This window comes from Dermacentor variabilis, chromosome 2, assembly GCF_050947875.1.
Source record: "Dermacentor variabilis isolate Ectoservices chromosome 2, ASM5094787v1, whole genome shotgun sequence".
NCBI lineage: Eukaryota > Metazoa > Arthropoda > Arachnida > Ixodida > Ixodidae > Dermacentor > Dermacentor variabilis.
This window is the reverse complement of record NC_134569.1, coordinates 17,142,676-17,161,919: the sequence shown is the minus strand read 5'-3', so window position 1 is coordinate 17,161,919 and position 19,244 is coordinate 17,142,676. Positions and strand designations below refer to the sequence as shown.

General features: G+C 41.9%; 2 protein-coding genes across 4 annotated transcripts in view; one reads left to right on the top strand and one right to left on the bottom strand.

Annotated features, from left to right (window-relative positions):
* Nucleotides 1-1,495: 1,495 nt before the first annotated feature.
* LOC142571436 (uncharacterized) lies at nt 1,496-9,719 on the bottom strand. 2 transcript variants are annotated; one of them, XM_075679780.1, is made up of 8 exons: nt 9,532-9,718; nt 8,990-9,430; nt 8,718-8,792; nt 7,942-8,079; nt 7,510-7,606; nt 4,764-4,846; nt 2,567-3,422; nt 1,496-1,628 (listed from the first exon to the last, which is right to left on the bottom strand). In XM_075679780.1, exons 1-8 carry the CDS (start codon nt 9,574-9,576, stop codon nt 1,579-1,581), a joined length of 1,785 nt encoding a protein of 594 aa, XP_075535895.1. In that variant the 5' UTR covers nt 9,577-9,718; the 3' UTR covers nt 1,496-1,578. The 2 variants fall into 2 exon arrangements, with proteins under 2 accessions (XP_075535895.1, XP_075535896.1); XM_075679781.1 differs by lacking the exon at nt 7,942-8,079 and having other exon boundaries at nt 9,532-9,719.
* Nucleotides 9,720-9,887: 168 nt separating this feature from the next.
* The window catches only part of LOC142571432 (aladin-like), an 82,076-nt gene continuing 72,719 nt past the window's right edge, over nt 9,888-19,244 (top strand). For both annotated transcript variants that reach the window (XM_075679776.1, XM_075679775.1), the window contains exon 1: nt 9,888-10,091. In XM_075679776.1, coding sequence (XP_075535891.1) covers nt 9,975-10,091 — 117 coding nt within the window. In that variant the 5' untranslated portion in view covers nt 9,888-9,974. The remainder of the gene's footprint in view (nt 10,092-19,244) is intronic.

The following is a 19,244-nucleotide window of genomic DNA, read 5'->3' as shown; positions in this document are numbered from 1 at the left end:
ACGAGTTGAGCCTCCGCTTTTGCAGCTGTTATGACGTCATATGGTAGCTACGCGGCCGCACGCGGCGCAGCAAGGAAGAGCGTGGTTGTGCAGCTAGTATGCTTTGCATAATAAATAAATATGGCACAGCACAAACACCGTGACTCATGACATCATTTGTGATACGCATAGTGCTACACTATCCGCTATGGTGCCAAGTACATTTTACAAGCGCGGTGGAAGATGCCATCAATCGTGTTTCAGGGATACTATGGCAATGCTGAAGCTGCAGCTGGGAACACCATACAACTGGAGTTGCTGTAAGAACTACATAGAACTCTAAGAACTACAGTGCACGCAATCTCAACCCTCCTACTTGCGTTGTTGTCGCCTTTCGACAAACACTTTTTGCTTTGTTTGCTGGCACCCTTAATGAGACATTGCTTCTACCTGAAGCTTGCTTACCTTCCAGTCAGCCTCCTGCCATTGCCGTTGTGCTCTTTGAAAGTAGCCAACTCATTTTATCTGTCTGCTTTCTGGGTCTTATGCTCAAAGTGGTGAAATTCAGTGCTAAAATTTAGTTTTTGCTAAGCACCTACTCTACCTCAGTGCCCAGTGCCGACAAATGGCTTCCGTGCCTCGGTCCATCTTGCTGCCACCAGCACACAATACTTTCTTCTGCACACACTCACTGGCTAGCAACACTGAAACATTCAGAGATTTTACATGTCAAAACGACGATCTAATTATGAGGCATGCCGTAGTGGGGTACTCTTGATTAATTTTGACTACTTGGGGAATTTAGCCCGGCGCACAGGCTTTATTGCATTTTGCCCTCATTGAAATGCTGCAGTTCCGGCTTGGACCTGATCTCGTGACCTTGTGCTTAGCAGCGAAATGCCATAGCCGCTACGCCACCACGGTGGGTTAGTGACAATTCCCTGCTACAGTATTGTACTACTATAACTTTAAGGTTTTACAGCAGAGTTTATCTGGGTTCTGCATGCATTTGGATTGAACATTTGGCATGGTGCCCATATGACTTATGAGTGCAGTAGCAGCAACAAGTGCACAGTGCAAGTATATATGCTCCAAGAGATGTGACCTAGTAAACAATGTTTTCAATGTTGTTCATACAATTCAGAAAAAAATGAGAGGACAGCTGCTAGCTTTATACAGCACATACTCTACTTCACTGCACTTTCTTGAAATCGCTTTGTCTGTAGTGCTACAACCAACTAGCCCAGCGTCAGGTACTGTAGAACATGTAAACTAAACACAGCTTGGCATCAGTATTAGAAACATCAAGTGCATCCAAAATTTATGCATGTCTACCAACACAGTCACTTACAGTATGCTCTCAAGGCAATGTACTTGTAAACTCCCAGTGCAAGTTAGAGGAAATAACATAAATGGGACTATCATGAGCAAGTGTGCTAAAGCTCACCTTTCAGGAAGTTGCAAAAATGTGTTGACCTACACGTAATCTCCAGATGGTAAAAATGACCAGACAAGATTGGCATAATGGCAATAAATTTTTTGTGAAACAATTAGCACTCTCTTACAAACACTCCTTGGATGTAAGGCTCGTTTTCTTGCTTAAACAAGGCACACATCATCGATGGTCTGAAAGATGTCATCAGCGTCATCTGAAAATACATTAAACAAACATAAAACAGGAAATGTGCATTAGTCTTCATGCACTGTTTCACTGCCTGATTGCCTGAAAGGTTAACTGAGAAGGAACCTTAATTGTAACCCCCTTAAGCCATAAAATTAATAGCAAACTTCCAGCTGCAACTTTTCCCTAACTTTTCTTTTTATTTTGTGTGCCTTTTTGCAATGTACTAGATCTTACATTTTGAGGAAATACAGTTGCTGACGGATTTTTCGGACCTCCGTGACTATTCGGACTTCGCCTTGGCCCTGTCACCAAGCACGTGGATACAAAACGGTGACTAAAGTTTTGGACGCTGCATGGGCCTTTCAGACCAGATCTTTCAACCTTGATTTTTAAGCAATGACATAAAAACTATTAAGCAGATAAAAAAAGTTGACCAGCCATGCCTTGTGCAAGCTTATCTGAAATGAGCCTACTGTAAACAGGACAAGTTACAACACAGGATGCTGTCACGAATGCCCCTTAGATTCATCTGGTTTAACGCTGTAACGATTGAACATTTAGCAAAACGAAGCTATAGTTGAGAAAAAAATTAAAAGTGGCATAAAATGGGGTAGGCAACTTATGAAGTAGCCAGTTCAGTGTTCTAATCTTTTCATGGCTGGTAACCTAACTTTACTGTAGATGCTCTTTGGGCAAATGAAGTAATATAAATGAATAAATTAAAAAACAGAAAAATAAATGAAGAAATAAACGAAGTGAGCTTTCACTGACACCCTAATTTAACAGGAGTTTCATTCTGGAAGCAGGATGCAAAATGCTGTTTTAAGGGTTAGCATGCCAAACATCAGACTAAATATGACAAAATGACAATGTTAAGCATTTGCAGGACAAAGAAATGTGCAAAGCTGTGCAAGCGATCATGATAATAAAAATTAAACATGTCTGTATTATGATCACACATACCTTCCAGCCATTGAAGTTCTTCTACACTTGTGTCATTATCATTTGGGACCAACAAATTGGAGGAATTGGCACCAGCTGCAGCATTCACTGATGTACTAGTTCCATTATTCATCACACACTTTGTTGGAGTTGTACTGTTTAAAGCAGACTGTGATGCAACCTGCGACACGCTTGCAGCAGAAGACTTCAGCAAGCTGATAACAGAAGACATGTCACATGATGGCTTGGGACCAGAGCTTGCTGCCGAGGGCCTCACTGGTGGCTTGTACGCTGGAACTTTTGGGAGGCATGGTGAGGTCAGCGGACGATCAAGCTCGATTACATCGTCCTTTAACCATGCAATGGGCCTCTTTGTTCCTGCTCCCCGAACTAATGCAGGTCTTGCACTTGTTATGGGACTGTGTGATGTACGAGCTGCGCCTCTCGCTGCAACCCATGTTCGCCCCGAATTTATGCCAACATTCCTTGGTTGCAATGGAGCATCGGTAATTCCCTTGTTAGAAAAGAGACCTGGACTTGCGCTTTCCTTGCCCTGAGTCCACTGTGCTCTCCCATTCCTTGAACCATGAGGTATTGGTGAAAAATTTCTGGCACATGATTCTAGGTGCGGGGATCCACAAGAGCCCCAGCTAGAGTTCTGGTGCTCTGAACCCCTAGTCTCATGCTTGGCAGCATCTTCGAGAGCTTCATGTTCCAGCTGAGCACAGATGCCTTCCAAGTCTTGCAAAGTCATGGGATTGACATCAATTCTGCTCACATCAGAGGTGCCATCTTCAGCACAGCTGTAGATTTGTACAATGTTCTGCTTTGTGAGGACAAGACAATGCTGGCCATGGTCATTGACGTAAACACTTGCCTATGGAAAAGATAGAATAAGCTGCATTACAATTTTGAACTGTTGTGGTCTGTAGCATTTGGGTATGACTGGTGCCAATGTTAATTTCAGCCTTGAGGCACAAATAAAATTCACGTGCACTGCTTTCTATGACATCCACGTGTAAAAAAACAGTTCATGCATAACGATCCACTCGTGTGCACTATGCTTTTTTGAAATGATAAAACACAAAGTATGCTTTATGGCATTTCTACAAGAGTGAAAGTGAAAGAAAAGAAGCAACGAGAAAAAGAGAGGGTATCCTGCTATTAAATTAATCCCATAGCTCTGTGGCTGCACCATTATGACATCCTTCACGTATTTTTATACTTCTTGATCACTGTTTACATTTAAGCAAACCACTAAAGAACAAACAAAGATATTTCTTTCATTGCTTGGCTTTATTTCACTATCAGTTTATTTCCTTAAAGACCCCATTTTGGGGTATTACATAAGGGGTGGCTTACAAAGAATATGAAATACAAGGAATATCAAAGGAACACTGTTATTAGGCGTAATGCAAGGCAAGTGCTTCTATGAAGGCAAGATGAGCTGGGCATAGAAACGATGCTGTGCACAAGGCCGTTCGTCTTTGGCTGTTCGAGGGAAAAAGGAATATGCAAAAGTGATAGTACACTTGTGTAGACGAGCTACATTTAAGGAATGTCCTCGGCAATGGGATATGTGTGATGGTGGCAAGATATATGGTGCACAATTAAGTAGACTGTGGTAAAATTTATGAAATAATGATAAGCTGGCAATTAGACGGCGATGGGAAAAGGTTTGTATGCCAGATTATGCTCTTAACGAAGTTACGCTGATATCGTATGAAAAAGTGGAGTGAATGAACCTGGTGGCATGATTCTGAAAAGCCTCAAGGGCGCTGATGAGGAAATTCTGGCGAGGGCTCCAAATGGCTGGTGCGTATTCTAGTTTGGGTTGTATTAGTGTCGTATAAGCTAATAGTTTCACATGCCGTGGAGCGTTTTTTTAAGTGATGTCGTAAGAACTGAAGTGATTTGTTAGCTGATGAGATCACATTAGTCGCATGCACACACCAGTTGAGATCATTTGAAATGGTAACGCCCAAGCACTTATAATTGGTTACAGTCTCAACTTGCTGGTTAGCAATTTCGTATTGGTATACCAAGGGTTTACATTGGCAAGAGAACGACACTGCTTTACATTCAGTAGGGTTTAGGACCATTAACCAACATTAACACCAATTTTGAATGTTGTTTAAGTCTTCCTGAAGAGCGATTTTGTCACAGCACTTGCATGCTTGGCAACTACCATGTCGGGCAATAAAAGAGATGGTCTCACCTTCACAAGAATAAAGGCTGCACCTGCTTTCAGGCAGGGCTTGTAATCTTGACAGCTTTTATCAATAGTTGCCAGAATTTCACCTAGTGATAAAGGATTTCACAAAACTAAGTTGAAAATGGCAAATACAGTAAGATGAACTTGAATGTAGTCACGGATTTAGCTTTAAAAAATAAAAGTATTGAAACACTGTTACTTACAATAACATAGTAAATCCACTTTTTGCACATACTGTTTTTACAGGTTTCTCTCACAATTTAACTTAGCTTTGTATTCACTTATGCCTTTGCTACATTAAAAAAACACCAATAAGAACTAACACATATTAATAGAAGCTGTAATATTAAGTGCCGTTTTATAACTCACCAGCCATTTCAGTTATCTTCTGCAATGTTGGGATTTAGCCTTGTATAGTCAGCCTACTGGCTAAAGTAGTATTTTTGTTGAAAACCATCCCCAAGGTTTTCTAAATTTCACAAATGAACGATTTCTCAGTTGCAGCAAGTGTAGTAAGCGACTTTTGCTATTACACTGTACTGTTGTGGTTTTACCTCCAATCAATTGTGTTCTACTCGTATGCGCGTTTTCTTTTGCCTGAAGTGTTCATTGCAAGCACCACTTCAGCTGTCCTCTAGGTATTATTCAAATAGTAATTCACTTAACATGGAGACTGCAGCATTTAAAATGAACTAAATCAATTTGTCATTGCCTGTGTTTGCAGAACACCTAAACGACTAGTGCAAACATTCATTGCTGTACCTCCATAATAAAACATAGCAACAAGCTGTGCATTTTTTTAGTATTCTTTAATTTTTCATGAACCAAACACACCACCGAGGATTAAAGCATAGCCGATTCTCCTCAGCAGAGAAACATGACACAGCGCTACACCATTGACCACAGGACCTAAACTTTTGTACACATGCTCTCATGTGAAAAAAAGCCTGAAAGAGCTAGTAGGCAATGGCAGGAGAGAAGTATGTATGTGATTGAGGCCAAATGCTCCTCTGATCAGGGAATTAGGAGAAACAGCCAAATAAATTTTTTCGGTTAACTAAAGAACTGATACGCTTGAAAATATGTTTTTCTTGCAATGAGGATAATTAAGTGGCTTTTGTTTCATTGCCTAATTCTGGAGAGAACTGAGCCGGTGAGAGGCACATTTGTAGGGCAGTACAGATGGCTACACGTATATGCTGACTAGTTACATGCATGCTGTGTTGAGCTATTCAACAAGCAGCAGTCACAGTCGGCAAAGTCTGGGAGGGCTTGCAAAGCTAGCTTGGATATTAAAAAAAAAATAATAATAAAAAATATTTTAAAAAAAACGTGCTGCAACTTAGCATGCGTAACCTAGGTTTCCAAGCAGGAAAACAAGACTGCTGTGCTACAGCTTGGCAAGGGGAGCTAGCTTAGCCTTGACTATCAGGGAACGAGTCTCTCTGTGTCACTATGAACAAAAACCTAAAAAACAGCATGAAAGGCAATATAGGCAGTATTAATCTGTTTATTCTTTCTTTTAAGGATACAATCACTCCTTGACCAAAGCCATATTGGAAAAACGGAAGGAGGCACTGGATAAAGTAATTTTGGCAGAACCTATCTCATGACGCATGTCTATGTTAATGCGATTAGCATTAAAGCAATCAAGTGACACCCCCCATTGCCACCACCAAAACGCAATGTGTATGAGGCTTGTGTGCAGCCAGGTTCCACTCTCGTGCTTCCCTCCGAACACACTGCGCTGTCTAGGCAGCTGCCACGAAATTTGCACGTGGCACCAGTGTCAGTATACATTCAGACAAGATTGTCTGAACATATATGTCATGGGATCGATTACGCTTAATACTGGAGAAATTTTAAAGGATTTTTTTGTCTTTGAAAATGACATGCACCCAGTGGCACATACCCAGTGATGCAAGCTTGTCTGACGGTTGGTTTCGAACCCTGTTCCCTCAGTGCAGCAGCCCGATGCTGTACCCATAAGACTATTGAATACGCAGCGACTACCCAATGACCCAAGTTGGTGAGAAAATGGTTCAGAGACCTACACAGACAGATAGGTAGAAAGATGTTCCTGTAAAAGTGTGTGAAATTTCCAAGGAATGCTTATCACATTAAAAAAGAGTCCGAGGTTGCTCTCATGGATGCAAAACGAGAGGCTCTATAAGTGCACGTGATTGGGTTCCTACTTGTGAGAGTAACTACCAAATCCTGGCAAGATCATGGCTATGCTCTTCTGTTCTGGCATGCATTGCTGTAGTTAGGACACATCTTGGCTTGGTAGTCTTGGCAAGACCATGACCTATATGTTCCACGTCAGTGCCAATGTTAGCATGTGCAACCGTCTGTTTTTGTCAGCAAAAGGGGCGAAATGTTTAAACTTTTCAGAAATAGGTAAACACCCTCTCTCTCCGTCAATGATCACGTAGTTAAGTTCACTGTCACCATCTACTTTTGAAAGTGTGGTTGTGTACAACTGGACAAGTGTCAAATATTTCACATGCTGCACAGGACACCACGCAATGCAATTGCGAAGTGAGGTAAGGTAAAGAACCAACTGTGTTGCTAAGGTGTACGAGGTGTTGTGGGCCTTTGAAATGATGTAGTGTTTTCAGACAATAAAGTTTATTTCAATCCAATGCTAATACCAGTACCAAAGAGGAAAGAGTGGGGAAAAATTTCAATAGAGGTTTTTCAGCAGACAATGCAGTCAACATTTCTGCAAACACTTGGTTTTTCTTACCTGTTCCATCACGAAGTGTTAGAATATTCTTTGCAACATTCTTTATAGATGTGCAGAGAACTGGCACTTTACCACGGGGAAGCTGCTGTAGTCGTTTCTGTAATGAAGAAATAAAAGAAGTACTATTACTCACAGCCATGGTTGTGTCTCACAGATGGCTAGAGAGTTGGGACTGTGCAATGAGGTTCAAGTACTTGATGCTTATGCATGTTTAAACGCAAAGAAGACAACATAGCAGTTTGCTGCTTCTATCTATACTTTTATGTATTTTGATGGTATAGATATCGATAATAGTTAGGAATAATAGCTAAGCTCATAAACAAACAGCTCTTATCATGTCTTTAAAGAACTAGAAATGACTCTTAAAACATTCAAATTTTCTAACTTTTTGCACTCCTCATATAGAATAGGTGAACAGTTTAGTTACAATACCATCTTGAGGACCCAGGCAATGGAGTACTCATTGAGGTTACTATCTTTCAAATCTTCAATTCCGAGATCCTGTCTTAAATGTTGCCAAGGAGAGAGTGGATTGTCTGCTTCAGCACTCCATGGAGTGCAGAGTAAATCCTGCAAGAGTACAACAAATAATGGGCAAAGGAGCATGACAAGACTTGCAGACTGCAACCTAAAATAAGTGGCCTATATTGTGCAGTAGCAGCACTTCTTTATTTCAACATAACCAGAGTGTTAATTCATATGTGTCACTGTTTAGTTGGGAATATAACCACATTGTGACTGAAATTATGTTACCATTGCATACCTCAACCAAGGAACAACATTAACCATATTAATGCATGCAGAAAACATGTACTAACTTGCATGGGGCGCATAAATAAAAGCAAAGTTAGAACTGTCCACATAGACATTAAAACTGATGTTTTCACCTTGTCCGGCAGAACTGCACTGCAGTGGCACCAAAGCGAAGTGTATAGCATGCATGTTTGGGAAAGGTTGTTGGGCGCATGGCTAAAACGTGCACTACTGCAGCTCTCACTATAGCTATGCGTAAGTGAAAGACTTCCCAGTGAACCACTATATCTGCTGAAGATCACGTGCATTACCTACAAAGCATGATACTATCTATTTATTGATGTACTGGCAGGATTACAGTTATGTCCAATGTTGTTTAGTAGCTCAGGCAATATGGGAAATCACAAGAGTCCTTAAGGATCTACACAACTCTTTTTTTTTCAAGTGAAACTTACGTCAGGTGGTTCTGGCTTCCTGGAGTTTGCTTCACCGGTGGTCATTCCAAAACCAGAAAATGACAGTGAAGCGCGCTACAACCAGGGCAAGAAAAAAAAGAAAAGAACCTTAGACAACTACAAAAAGGCACGTTGTAAGGTGCTGCTACGTTGTTCGTTGATCGCTTAGCATAGTACTTTCCAAGAAAGAGGTCATTTTCCAAAGCCACACATTAAATGTGCACGAAACAAACGTGCGGGCATAAATCACTAGAGTCGCACGGCATACTCACAGACTTGGGAAGTATGCCAGCCGGGCCTGGGAACTTCCGCTTTCTTGGCACAGCCTCATGTTCTTCTGGGAGCCAACCAACTGAATCGTCATCAAACATATCCGATGGAATCTCCGGTAGTATGTTGGCGTCGAGGTCTGAACACGAGCGCCTATTTCCTACCTCTCCTTTAGGCTCACTTTCGTTGGCACACTCATCAAAATCGTCGTCGAAGCAGTTCTGAAGGTCCTCAGCGCACAGACCCGTGGCAACAAACAAGTTATCATCGGTTCTCTTTTCGGGCCCTGTAGTGACCGTTTTCTTACAATCATCGGCGGTTGCTTTGTTGCACTTTGCATGCGCCTCGGGTACTGCAAGAGCGCCGCCTCTGTTCGAGGCGCTGCTGACTCCATTCGTGTTACTAAATGTTGTGTTGTCGTCGTTGAACTCATCCCAAAAGTTCTGCAAAATTCCAGACCATGCAAATAATGACACACGAATCCAGCTGTGCTGGGCAGCGAAAACTAAGGTAGCAAGGATCGAATGTTGTTCAGTGTACTTACGTCGTCAATTATATTAAATTCATTAGCATCCTTAGGGAGTGACATGATGACAGCCTTCGGCGACAGTGAAAAGTGTCACATGAAAGTTGCGACAATAATTTGCGTGCTCTACGATTTGACACCCTTTGCGCGCTCAAACACTGCGCCAAACAGCGCCATCACGCAAGATGCGAGGCGAACACATGTGGATGTAGGCATTTCGTAGGTTCGTGTTCTGCGTTATTTTTGAAAAAAAAAAAAAAAGCTGTTTATGTGAAATGCTTATACAGATGGTCTGGAAATGTAGTACAACATCTTGTTTAATTTTCTTTTTATTGTCAGATAACTCTACATGCGTGTTCGTGCTGTGGTGGAAACTACCGCAACTTTCGCATCTGTCATGGCGGGAATGTTACATTTCAAAGTTTAATTTTGCTCATCCTTTTCCGCGACATTTCACCATAATGTGCTCCCTGTCGTCATTCCCTCGACCGCCAGCGAGAGGTTTAATCACCCTGTACGAGAAGGACGGTGACTTGCACGAAGGAAACGAAAGTGAATGGAGAGAACTCGCAGAACGAGTGAGTGGTCCGATCAAGTGATGCTACTTTGGGTTTCATACCTGTCCACTGAAACCACAAGAATGAACAATAGCGCTCTATTCGCGACTGCCTTGTAGCGTTTTTTTTTTTCGGTTAATATGAACTGCACCTCCATATAGTTGTCTTCATGTAGTTAATACTTTTGGAGTTTTCGCCAGAGTCAGTTATGGATGTGCTTTCAATCGCGACGTGCCAAAGTCAAATGCTTGTCCATGCTGAGAATAGAAAGCGCAAACCTTCCTTTTGCAGACATCAAAAAGTGGGGTAGTTTTTGTTTTATTTTAGCGAAGCAATGGAAATTATTAGTGAGTCTAGTTTTCGCTTTCTGAATGTTACAAAAACGCGGTTGCAATCTTACGGTGCACAACTGGCATTTTTAAGGGCCGATTTACGATCTCAACAAATTAGTGCTACAGCCACCGTTTGTCGTGTTGTGGTACCAAACGAAGATTGTTCTAGTGTATCGGATCAACTCGCATGACATGTGAAAGCATTGACCTTTCAACGTATTTAATTCATGCTCATTGCCCAAAGAACCTCAGTCTTACTTAACCCTTTGTCAGGAGAGGCACGTTTTCTTGATGCAGTCAGCAGTGTGATACCTGGCAGCGCTCTTGGCAGACTTGCCTCAGGTAATGTACTTTCCTCTTAATGTGAGTTCAGGTTATACTGGGAAGCATAACCAAAAACCAAGTTTTTGTGCACAAATACCGTCATGACACTCTAATGGACACAGTAAAGAAATGAGTTGCCACTTCATGGCGAGCAAACAACGCAGACACGAACAAGGCCACACGAAACGACAAAAAAAAAAAAGAAAGTCATGATTGTTGCATAGAAGGCAATAAATAATGTTAACAACATCTGATAGCTTGAGCTCTTTTTTCGATAACAGTTCTAATAACAATACATAGGAAGACCATTCACAAATGCAATCACCTTTCAAATTTGACTATCCATACATGGCCGCTATCAATATAACAACCAGCAGTGTTGCTGAGTTGATTAACAACTTCAAGATATTGACTTGTTCTGGCATTAATGGCATAAACTCAAAAATTTTGGAACATTAAGCAGTGCCCTCTATACAGTCCTTTGTCAGTTATTTCAACAGTCACTCTCAACAGGGTAAGTTCCGTACACACCGTGGTTCCGTATGACTGGAAGGTTCGTAAAGTTATACCAATTTTTAAGTCGGGTGATAAGAGCACTGCTAACATGTTGTTACCATCCAATGTCACTAGCAAGGGTTTTCAGTAAGCTACTAGAGCACATAACCTTTTCAATTGTGGCTAATCACTTGGAAGTACGGTGACACTGCATAACACTAGGAACGCCTTTGCGGGCTGCGTGACAGTGCCCACAGAAACAGTTTGTGTGTATGTGTGTGTGTGTGTGTAGGTTATTTTTAAATTCTTTTATCCTTCATCCTCACCTATTGCATCCCCTTGCCCCTCCCCCATACAAGGTAGCCAACTGGAGATAATCTCTGGTTAACCTCCCTGTCTTTCCTTTGCCTTTCTCTCTCTCTCTAATCACTTGGAAAGTAATTACTTCTTCTTTAAGCATCATCATCATTTTAGAACAGGGCTGTCATATCGCACATCTAATCGAATTCACTACATATACTTTTCTAAACATGGGTGCATGCACTCAGGCAGATTCCCTGCAGGGGCATGTGTGCCAGCAGGTGTTTGGTGTTTTGCGACACCATGCACCCGAGCACATGAGGGTTGGCCCCTCCCGCATGTAGCAGTGCGCGGCTTAGCCATGTCTGGGAAAAATGGGATTCTGGGATTTGAGCCCATGGCGGGTGTCCATAGCTTTAAGGTTCTCCTGACGGAGACAACCTACCTCTTCGGCCTCTGCTTCACACAGATGATGCCTCCAGACTGGCATTCCTGGAAAAAATTAGCATTTACCTTTTTCTGTCCCCCTCTTCAATCTTTTTCTTTCCCATCGAATTTATTTTACTCTCCTATTGTCTCTTCTCTTCCATCACTTCCTAATTTTCATAGCTGGCGTGGGTTAACCTTGTGTATGTGCCCTCCCTTAGGTATAATATATTAGGCTATAGTGGCAATGTACGGTTGGTGCCTGCAGCCTTATGGATGGATGGATGGATGGATGGATGGATGGATGGATGTTATGAGCGTCCCCTTTGGAACGGGGCGGTGGGTTGTGCCACCAGCTCTTGCTATTATAATGCCTAATGTCCTACCTAGATTAAAAAAGAAAAGAAGACACCCACTATGAATTCCCATAACCAAATTTTCTGACCCCCTATTGTGAACTTTGTTTTTGTACGTCTTTGTTTTTTGTCATTGCCTCTTACTAATCTCTATTGCGGACATGTTTACTTTCCCCCTGCTCTCGCTGAACCCAAGGGCTTCAAGGAGGCCAGTAGTGCCTAAATCGACCACTGGGCAGATATATTCGCATTCCAATAAAACATGCTCCATCGTTTCCCTAGCTTTATTGAAGCGAGCACATGCTTCCTCTTCCTGATATCTCGCTTTATAGGTGCGTGTTCTAAGGCATCCTGATCTCGCTTCGAAAAGTAATGAGCTTCCCTTTGAGTTATCACAAATTGTTTCTTTCCTGATTTCATTTTTTCCTCATAAGTAGTTACTCATGCTAGGTTTCTTTTCCATTGCTGCCACCAATGACATTATTTCAGCCTCTCTGACTTTCCACTTGATGTTCTTTGTTGCTGTGTTGCTCACCCTACAGGCCACATACTTGCTGGTAAGCTTCTTAGTTCTTTTCCTCCACTGTGAATCAATGTTTTTCCTGTACAGATGCCTCAACACTCTCCCAGCCCATTTACTTTCTGCCATATTCCTCAATCGTTCTTCATAATCAATTTTACTGTGAGCTTCCCTCACTTCAAAACTTGTCCAGCTCATGTCACCCTGCACAGCTTCATTTGTAGTCTTCCTGTAAGCACCCAATGCGAGGTGTCCCACTGACCTTTGGTTGCCATCGAGTCCTGATTGTACCTCTGATTTAAAGTGAACTGTATTTCCAAATGTAAGTGCTGGAACCATTACACCTTTCCACATACCCCAGAGCACCTCGTGCCTATTGTATCCCCACAGCGCTCTGTGTTTCATTATGTCTGCATTTCTCTTCCCCTTCACTGCTATTGTTTTTTGCTGTGTTTCCATATATCTATTGCCTTCGTTTATCCTTATACCAAGGTATTTATATCCTTTTACCCGAGGTATTTCCTGGCCCTGTATTGCTACTATCTCTTCACTGTTTTCACTGAATATGCGTTAAGCGCTGCAGCGCACCCTAGTTGGGCTCCATTGTGGGTGGCCACCATTGCTGCCGAAAACATAGAGTTTCATATAAAATAAACTGAACTACTATGGGAACACCAGCATTTCCCCGCATACTTGATCATCACCCTCAAAAGAGGGGATGCACTGATGTACTGAACACATCTTTCAACCAACCCAAAGAGACCTATCTGAAATTACATGTCGTACATAGTGAGAACTCTGAAAAATTGGCCAGATCCATTTCTCCATTTATAGTTGCTAAATCTTTGACCGAAGCCTTAGGGTCAGTTTATGAAGTCAGGGTTTCTACCAACCAGGAAAACTGGGAATTCTCAGGGATTTTGAATAGTCTGGAAATACTCAGGGAAAACTCAGGGAATTTGGGCTTCTATCAGGGAAAATTAGCTGTAATTTTATTGAAAGGGAACGAAAGCCGCGATAATGCTGTCTAGAATAACTGAGAGGAATCATAATGAATAGTCTTTGATGCCGTGCCATCGGCTGGAGGAGTTACCCTCCGGACCGGACTAGGGTAACCGGACCTCATTGCCATCGGCAAAGAGGTCCGGTTACCCTAGGGTTGCCGGCACCACAGCAGCTTTCGGTGACCGCCTGCACTACGCGTAACGAACCCGCAGGATCGCCAGCAGCCCCCATGTGGGTGCAGTCTGTGCTGCCACACCCTCACCGGCCCCTGCTGGCGCTGGCAACAGCCGGCGCAGCTCAAATCCAAAGGCAGCCCCATCGACCTTTGGGCTGGTGGCCATAAAGGTGTCGTCCTCTGAGGCGAGACTCTCCCGCGGAACTTTTCGCTCGCAAGAGTGCGTGTCCGGTGCCTCACAAGAGGCAATGGACACTACACCTATCCTGATGGCACGTTCCCAAGTTCCTAAGTAGCGGTGAGGCTCCCTCGACCGCTCCGGAAAGGACAAACCCTATGTTACAGGGCCTGGAAAAGGCTCTGTAATCTATGGCAAAACTTACTTTTTTTGTACACACAGCACCAATTTACCTTCAGTATGGATACACAAATTATTCAACGGAACGTCAGAGGCCTCCTTAGAAACCTCAAGGATGTGCGAGAACTTCTCCACGAACACACTCCAAAAGTGCTGTGTGCACAGGAAACGCACTTAAAATAAAAAAACACACACTTTCTCTGACAGTATGTTACATTTCGTAAAGATTGCGATGACGTTCTGTCAACATCGGGCGGTGTTGCCATTGAAATTCACAAAAGCATAGCATGTCAACATGTCAACGCCCCTTGAAACAGTGGCAGTTCGAGTGTTATTTATTTTATTCATTTATTTATTGATGCTGCAATCCCACTTTGGGGATTTTGGCAGGAGGGTACAAATGTTGGAGATCACAAAAAAGGCAACCAACAAATACATAGATACATAAGAGTAAATAAACTAATATAAACTAAAGTAGAAGGCATACAGTAAGTACTAAGTTGGACACGATGTAAACAAGGTAAGTGAAGCCTGTTGAACTTGGGTGTTAGTATGCTAATTCCATTCAGTTATTGTCCGCAGAAAGAAACAGTTCTTAAAGGAGTTGTTACGTGTGCGAAACGGAGCAATTGTTAATAGGTGTCTTTGTCTAGTGGCATACCCGGAAGAAAAGGTTATTACGTCTGAAGTGTCTAATTTACAGTGCCCCTTTACAATTTGATACATAAATTTTAGCCTAGATGACTGGTTTCCTTGGGTTATTTGTGGCAAGTGGGCTATGGTTAAAAGGACAGAAACAGAAGAACGTCCAAAGCTGTTATATATGAATCACACACCCTTTTTGTGTACGCTTTCACTCTTGTTAATATTGGTCCAAGTGAAGTAGTCACAGATTATGGCTGCATAATCTAACGATGGGAGAATAAACGCTTTATATGCGGACATCAGGAGTAGTAAATTTTAAAGCTCTTCGTAAAAAGAAAAACTTACAGTTTGCATTTCTTACAATGTAATCAATGTGTTTAGTCCAGTCTAAGTTACTTGTTATCCAGAGGCTCAGGTATTTGTAATGGTACTTCGTGAAGAACACTGCTGTTGATAGAATAGATAAAGGTTAATGGTCTTTTTTTGTGAGTAACTCTCATGAGCACTGTTTTTTCATAGTTAATACACATTTGCCACATATCACACCACTGAACAATTTTGTTGAGTGTATCATTTAAAAGAATTTGGTCAGCTGTACTGTTCACTTTCGTGTAAATCATGCAGTCATCGGCATACAATCGTATTTTGACAGGAATGTTGCAGACAATATCATTAATAAACAAAAGAAAAGGTAGGGGTTCAAGCACAGACCCCTGGGGAATGCCTGAGTCCACGCCAACAACTTCCGAAGTTTCTCCATTAAGGACAACAAACTGTTTTGGATTGTTAATGTATGCGGCAATCCAGTTTAAAAGTTGCTGGTTATTTAATATTTTCCCTAATTTGTGCAGTAACTTCTTATGAGAGACTTTATCAAAAGCTTTTTTAAAGTCCATAAAAATTATATCGGTTTGTTTTCTGTTATTAATTGAAAGTGCAAAGTCATGTATAGTTTCTGCTAGCTGGGTACACGTAGAATAACCTTGTCGAAACCCATGTTGATACTTTGTTAAAATATTATGTTTGTCAAGAAACTGCGTTATGTGGTTATGCATAACATATTCTAATAGTTTACATGCAGTACAGGTTAAGGAAATCGGACGATAGTTCTTTATACAGTCTTTCCTCCCATTCTTATGGACAGGTTTTACTCGGGCGATTCCCCAGTCGTCCCGAACTTGCCCCTCAGATAGTGATCTAGAGAACAGAGCACGCAAGTATTTTGAGACCCATTCTGCATTTCTCTTAAACAATGCGTTTGGTATGTCATCTGGCCCTGGGGACTTTTTTACATCAAGTTTTAAGAGCATATTCAAAATTCCAGTTTCACTAATTAGAAGATCTGGTATGGGTGGGAAATTTGCGACGAAGTGTGGTAATACATCATTATCAACAGTGAACATACTCTTAAATTGCTCATTGAAGGCATTTGAGATTTTTTTTTTGTGTCATCTCCTTGTACATCTTCGATATCAAAAACATCGCAATCGCTAGAAGTTGGGCGTACGTGCTGCCAGAATTGCTCAGGGGACGTGCGTAAAAAATTTGGTACAGACTCTCCGAAATACCGTTGTTTGTCAGTTCTTACTTATGTATTTAGTTGTAATGTAATATTTGCTATTTTCTGCGCAGTACAGAAAGAGCTTGTAGATTTTTGTTTTTTCTTTAGCCTCTTGAGTTGCCTTTGTAACCGCTATGAGTCCTGAGAGATCCAGGCATTTTTGCGCTTCGACTTATTTACAATACGGGGAACATATTTATCGACGCATTCTTTTACAATTATTTTGAATTGATGCCAAAGACTGTTCAGATCTCCAGAATAGGATGAGAAAATATCTAAATTAAAGGAAAGCATGTCAATGATAGAGACATCATCTGCTCATGAAAAGTTAGGGAGACTAGATGTTGGTTTATTACGTTTGATTGCTGCACCAGTCAATTCTAGCAATACTGCAGAATGGTCCGAGATACCAGGTATTACCTCACAGGAAGTTTCGGCTGTAATTGAACCACTTACAAAAAACAAGTCGAGTATGGACTTTGAGTTAGCCTGAATCCTGGTGTAATTTTTAACTACTTGCAGTAAGTTGAACGCGAAGGCCATATCTATCAGTATTTCACAGTGATTATCATTTAGGTTTCGGGCTGTGAATGTTGACCAATCCACCTCGGGCAGGTTGAAATCGCCTGATAGGATTATTTTGTCCCCAAGCCTGACTTGTGTGTCTAGATACTTCCTTAAGTTTTCGAGGACGCCAACATCAGAACCAGGAGGCCTGTAAATAGCGCCTCTAACATACCTGGTGTTACCACAATACACTTTGCAAAAGACAGCCTCGACACCAGGCACATCAGGCATTTTTTTCATGCCTAAGGATTTGTTAAAACGAATAGCCACCCCACCACCCTTACTCTCGCGGTCTTTTCTATGTACGCTGCATCCAGCGGGCACAAATTCAATGTCATAAATGGACACATTAAACCAGGTTTCAGTGAGGATGGCTATATCAGTGCTATAGGTCAAAGACATGTAGTTTACATTAAGTAGTTTCAGTGACAGTGCATCATGCTTTTGCTGTCAATTAGCCTTTTTGCTTAACTTATAGCGTGAACCAGTAGTTACGTTCCACCCGAACATTACGTCATCCACGCTTAGTTTATCAAAAAAGAGTTTCACTTTGGATACGTTTTTCCTTTCATCAGCTGATATGCCCCACAATTTTTTCCTTATTTCTCTTATCCTGTAGAAAAAGTTATCCGGAATCGACACCATATAAGTTTGTTACAGTTCTATAATACAGCTATCTTCTCTTGGTAGTCCAGAAACTTTAGAATAACAGGACGACATTTATTTTTGGCCTTCTGCCCGATTCGATGACATCTTTCGATTCCCGTGACTGTAACCTGTAGTGTGTCTTTGAAAATTTCATCTTTTACTTTTTTTAATAGGCCATCTGCAATTTCGCCACGTGGCTCTTCTATGCCATATATAACCAGGTTGTTTGCGGCTTCTATTTTCTAGCTCATCTACCTTGCTCATCACGGATACAATCTCTTTGTTTAATCCTTCAACTGTTGCTTCTACTTTTTGAACTTTGGTGGTTAGCGCTGTGAGGTTTTCTAGTTGTTTATCAACTTTGTCTATGCTCTCCGCTAGAGCAGAGATCTTCTTTTCCATCGCATCTTCAGTTGTCTGCATTTTTTCAATGCAGGAATGTGTTTTGGCTTGGCCCTCTAAGATTTTAGCGAACATTTCGCTATCACCGGGACCAGGGTTTGCCTCAACATCTCCGCAAACAAGCAAATCAACCAGCAGTGAATAAATACATGTTAGCAAAGATTTTACACCCAGTGGGAAGGGAAGCAACAGCAAATAACGATTATCGCTTCTGTAACAATATCCAGGTAGGTAACTACTAACCTGTATCATGAAGCAGGAAGAATTTCTAGGCATGTTGCCCTTGCTGCTGTCGCAGTGCCCACTGAAGATCCAGGTTTCTGGCGATGCTTTTGTAGCCTTCGGAGGGGTCACGTGATGAGTCGTTGCTTTTGTGAATTGCCATGCAGTCTCAGTGTGTGACTTGACGAACGGTGCACTTTCGGAGACCCGGCAGCTGTCGATGATCGTTGATGCAGGGTGCCTCACGATAACCCAATCGACACGTGTGGCATCTTGCGTTCCGTTGTGGGCAGTCCGATGATTCCCGAGTAGAACAGCCGTCACCTGTGTCATGAAGCAGAAAGAATTTCTAGACATGTTGCCCTTGCAACTGCCGCAGTGCCCACTGAAGATCCAGGTTTCTGGCGATGCTTTTGTAGTTGTTCTCCTAAACAAACTCACCACCATTTGCTCACTTTACATACCCTCACCTTACCATTTACACAAGCATGAATTTCAGTCCTTTATAGATCATTTGTCAGAACCTTATCTCGCTGCTGGTTATTTCAAGGCACACAGCAGCCTGTGGGGTGACTCTCGTATTGATGCATGAGGTCGTCTTGTTGAGCAGTTTCTTTTCTCCTCTGGTGCTTTTCTCCTGAATAAGAAGGCGCCTACATATTACTGTCTCACAAACGGAACCTTTTCTTCTATTGATCTTAGTGTAGTTTCCCCATCTGTTTTACCTGAACTTAAATTGGAAGTTACCAAAAATGTTTACGGGAGCAACCACTTCCCCATACTACTGAGAAAAAAACAAAACAAAAAAACATCACCACAGGCTTCACTGTGGAAAGTT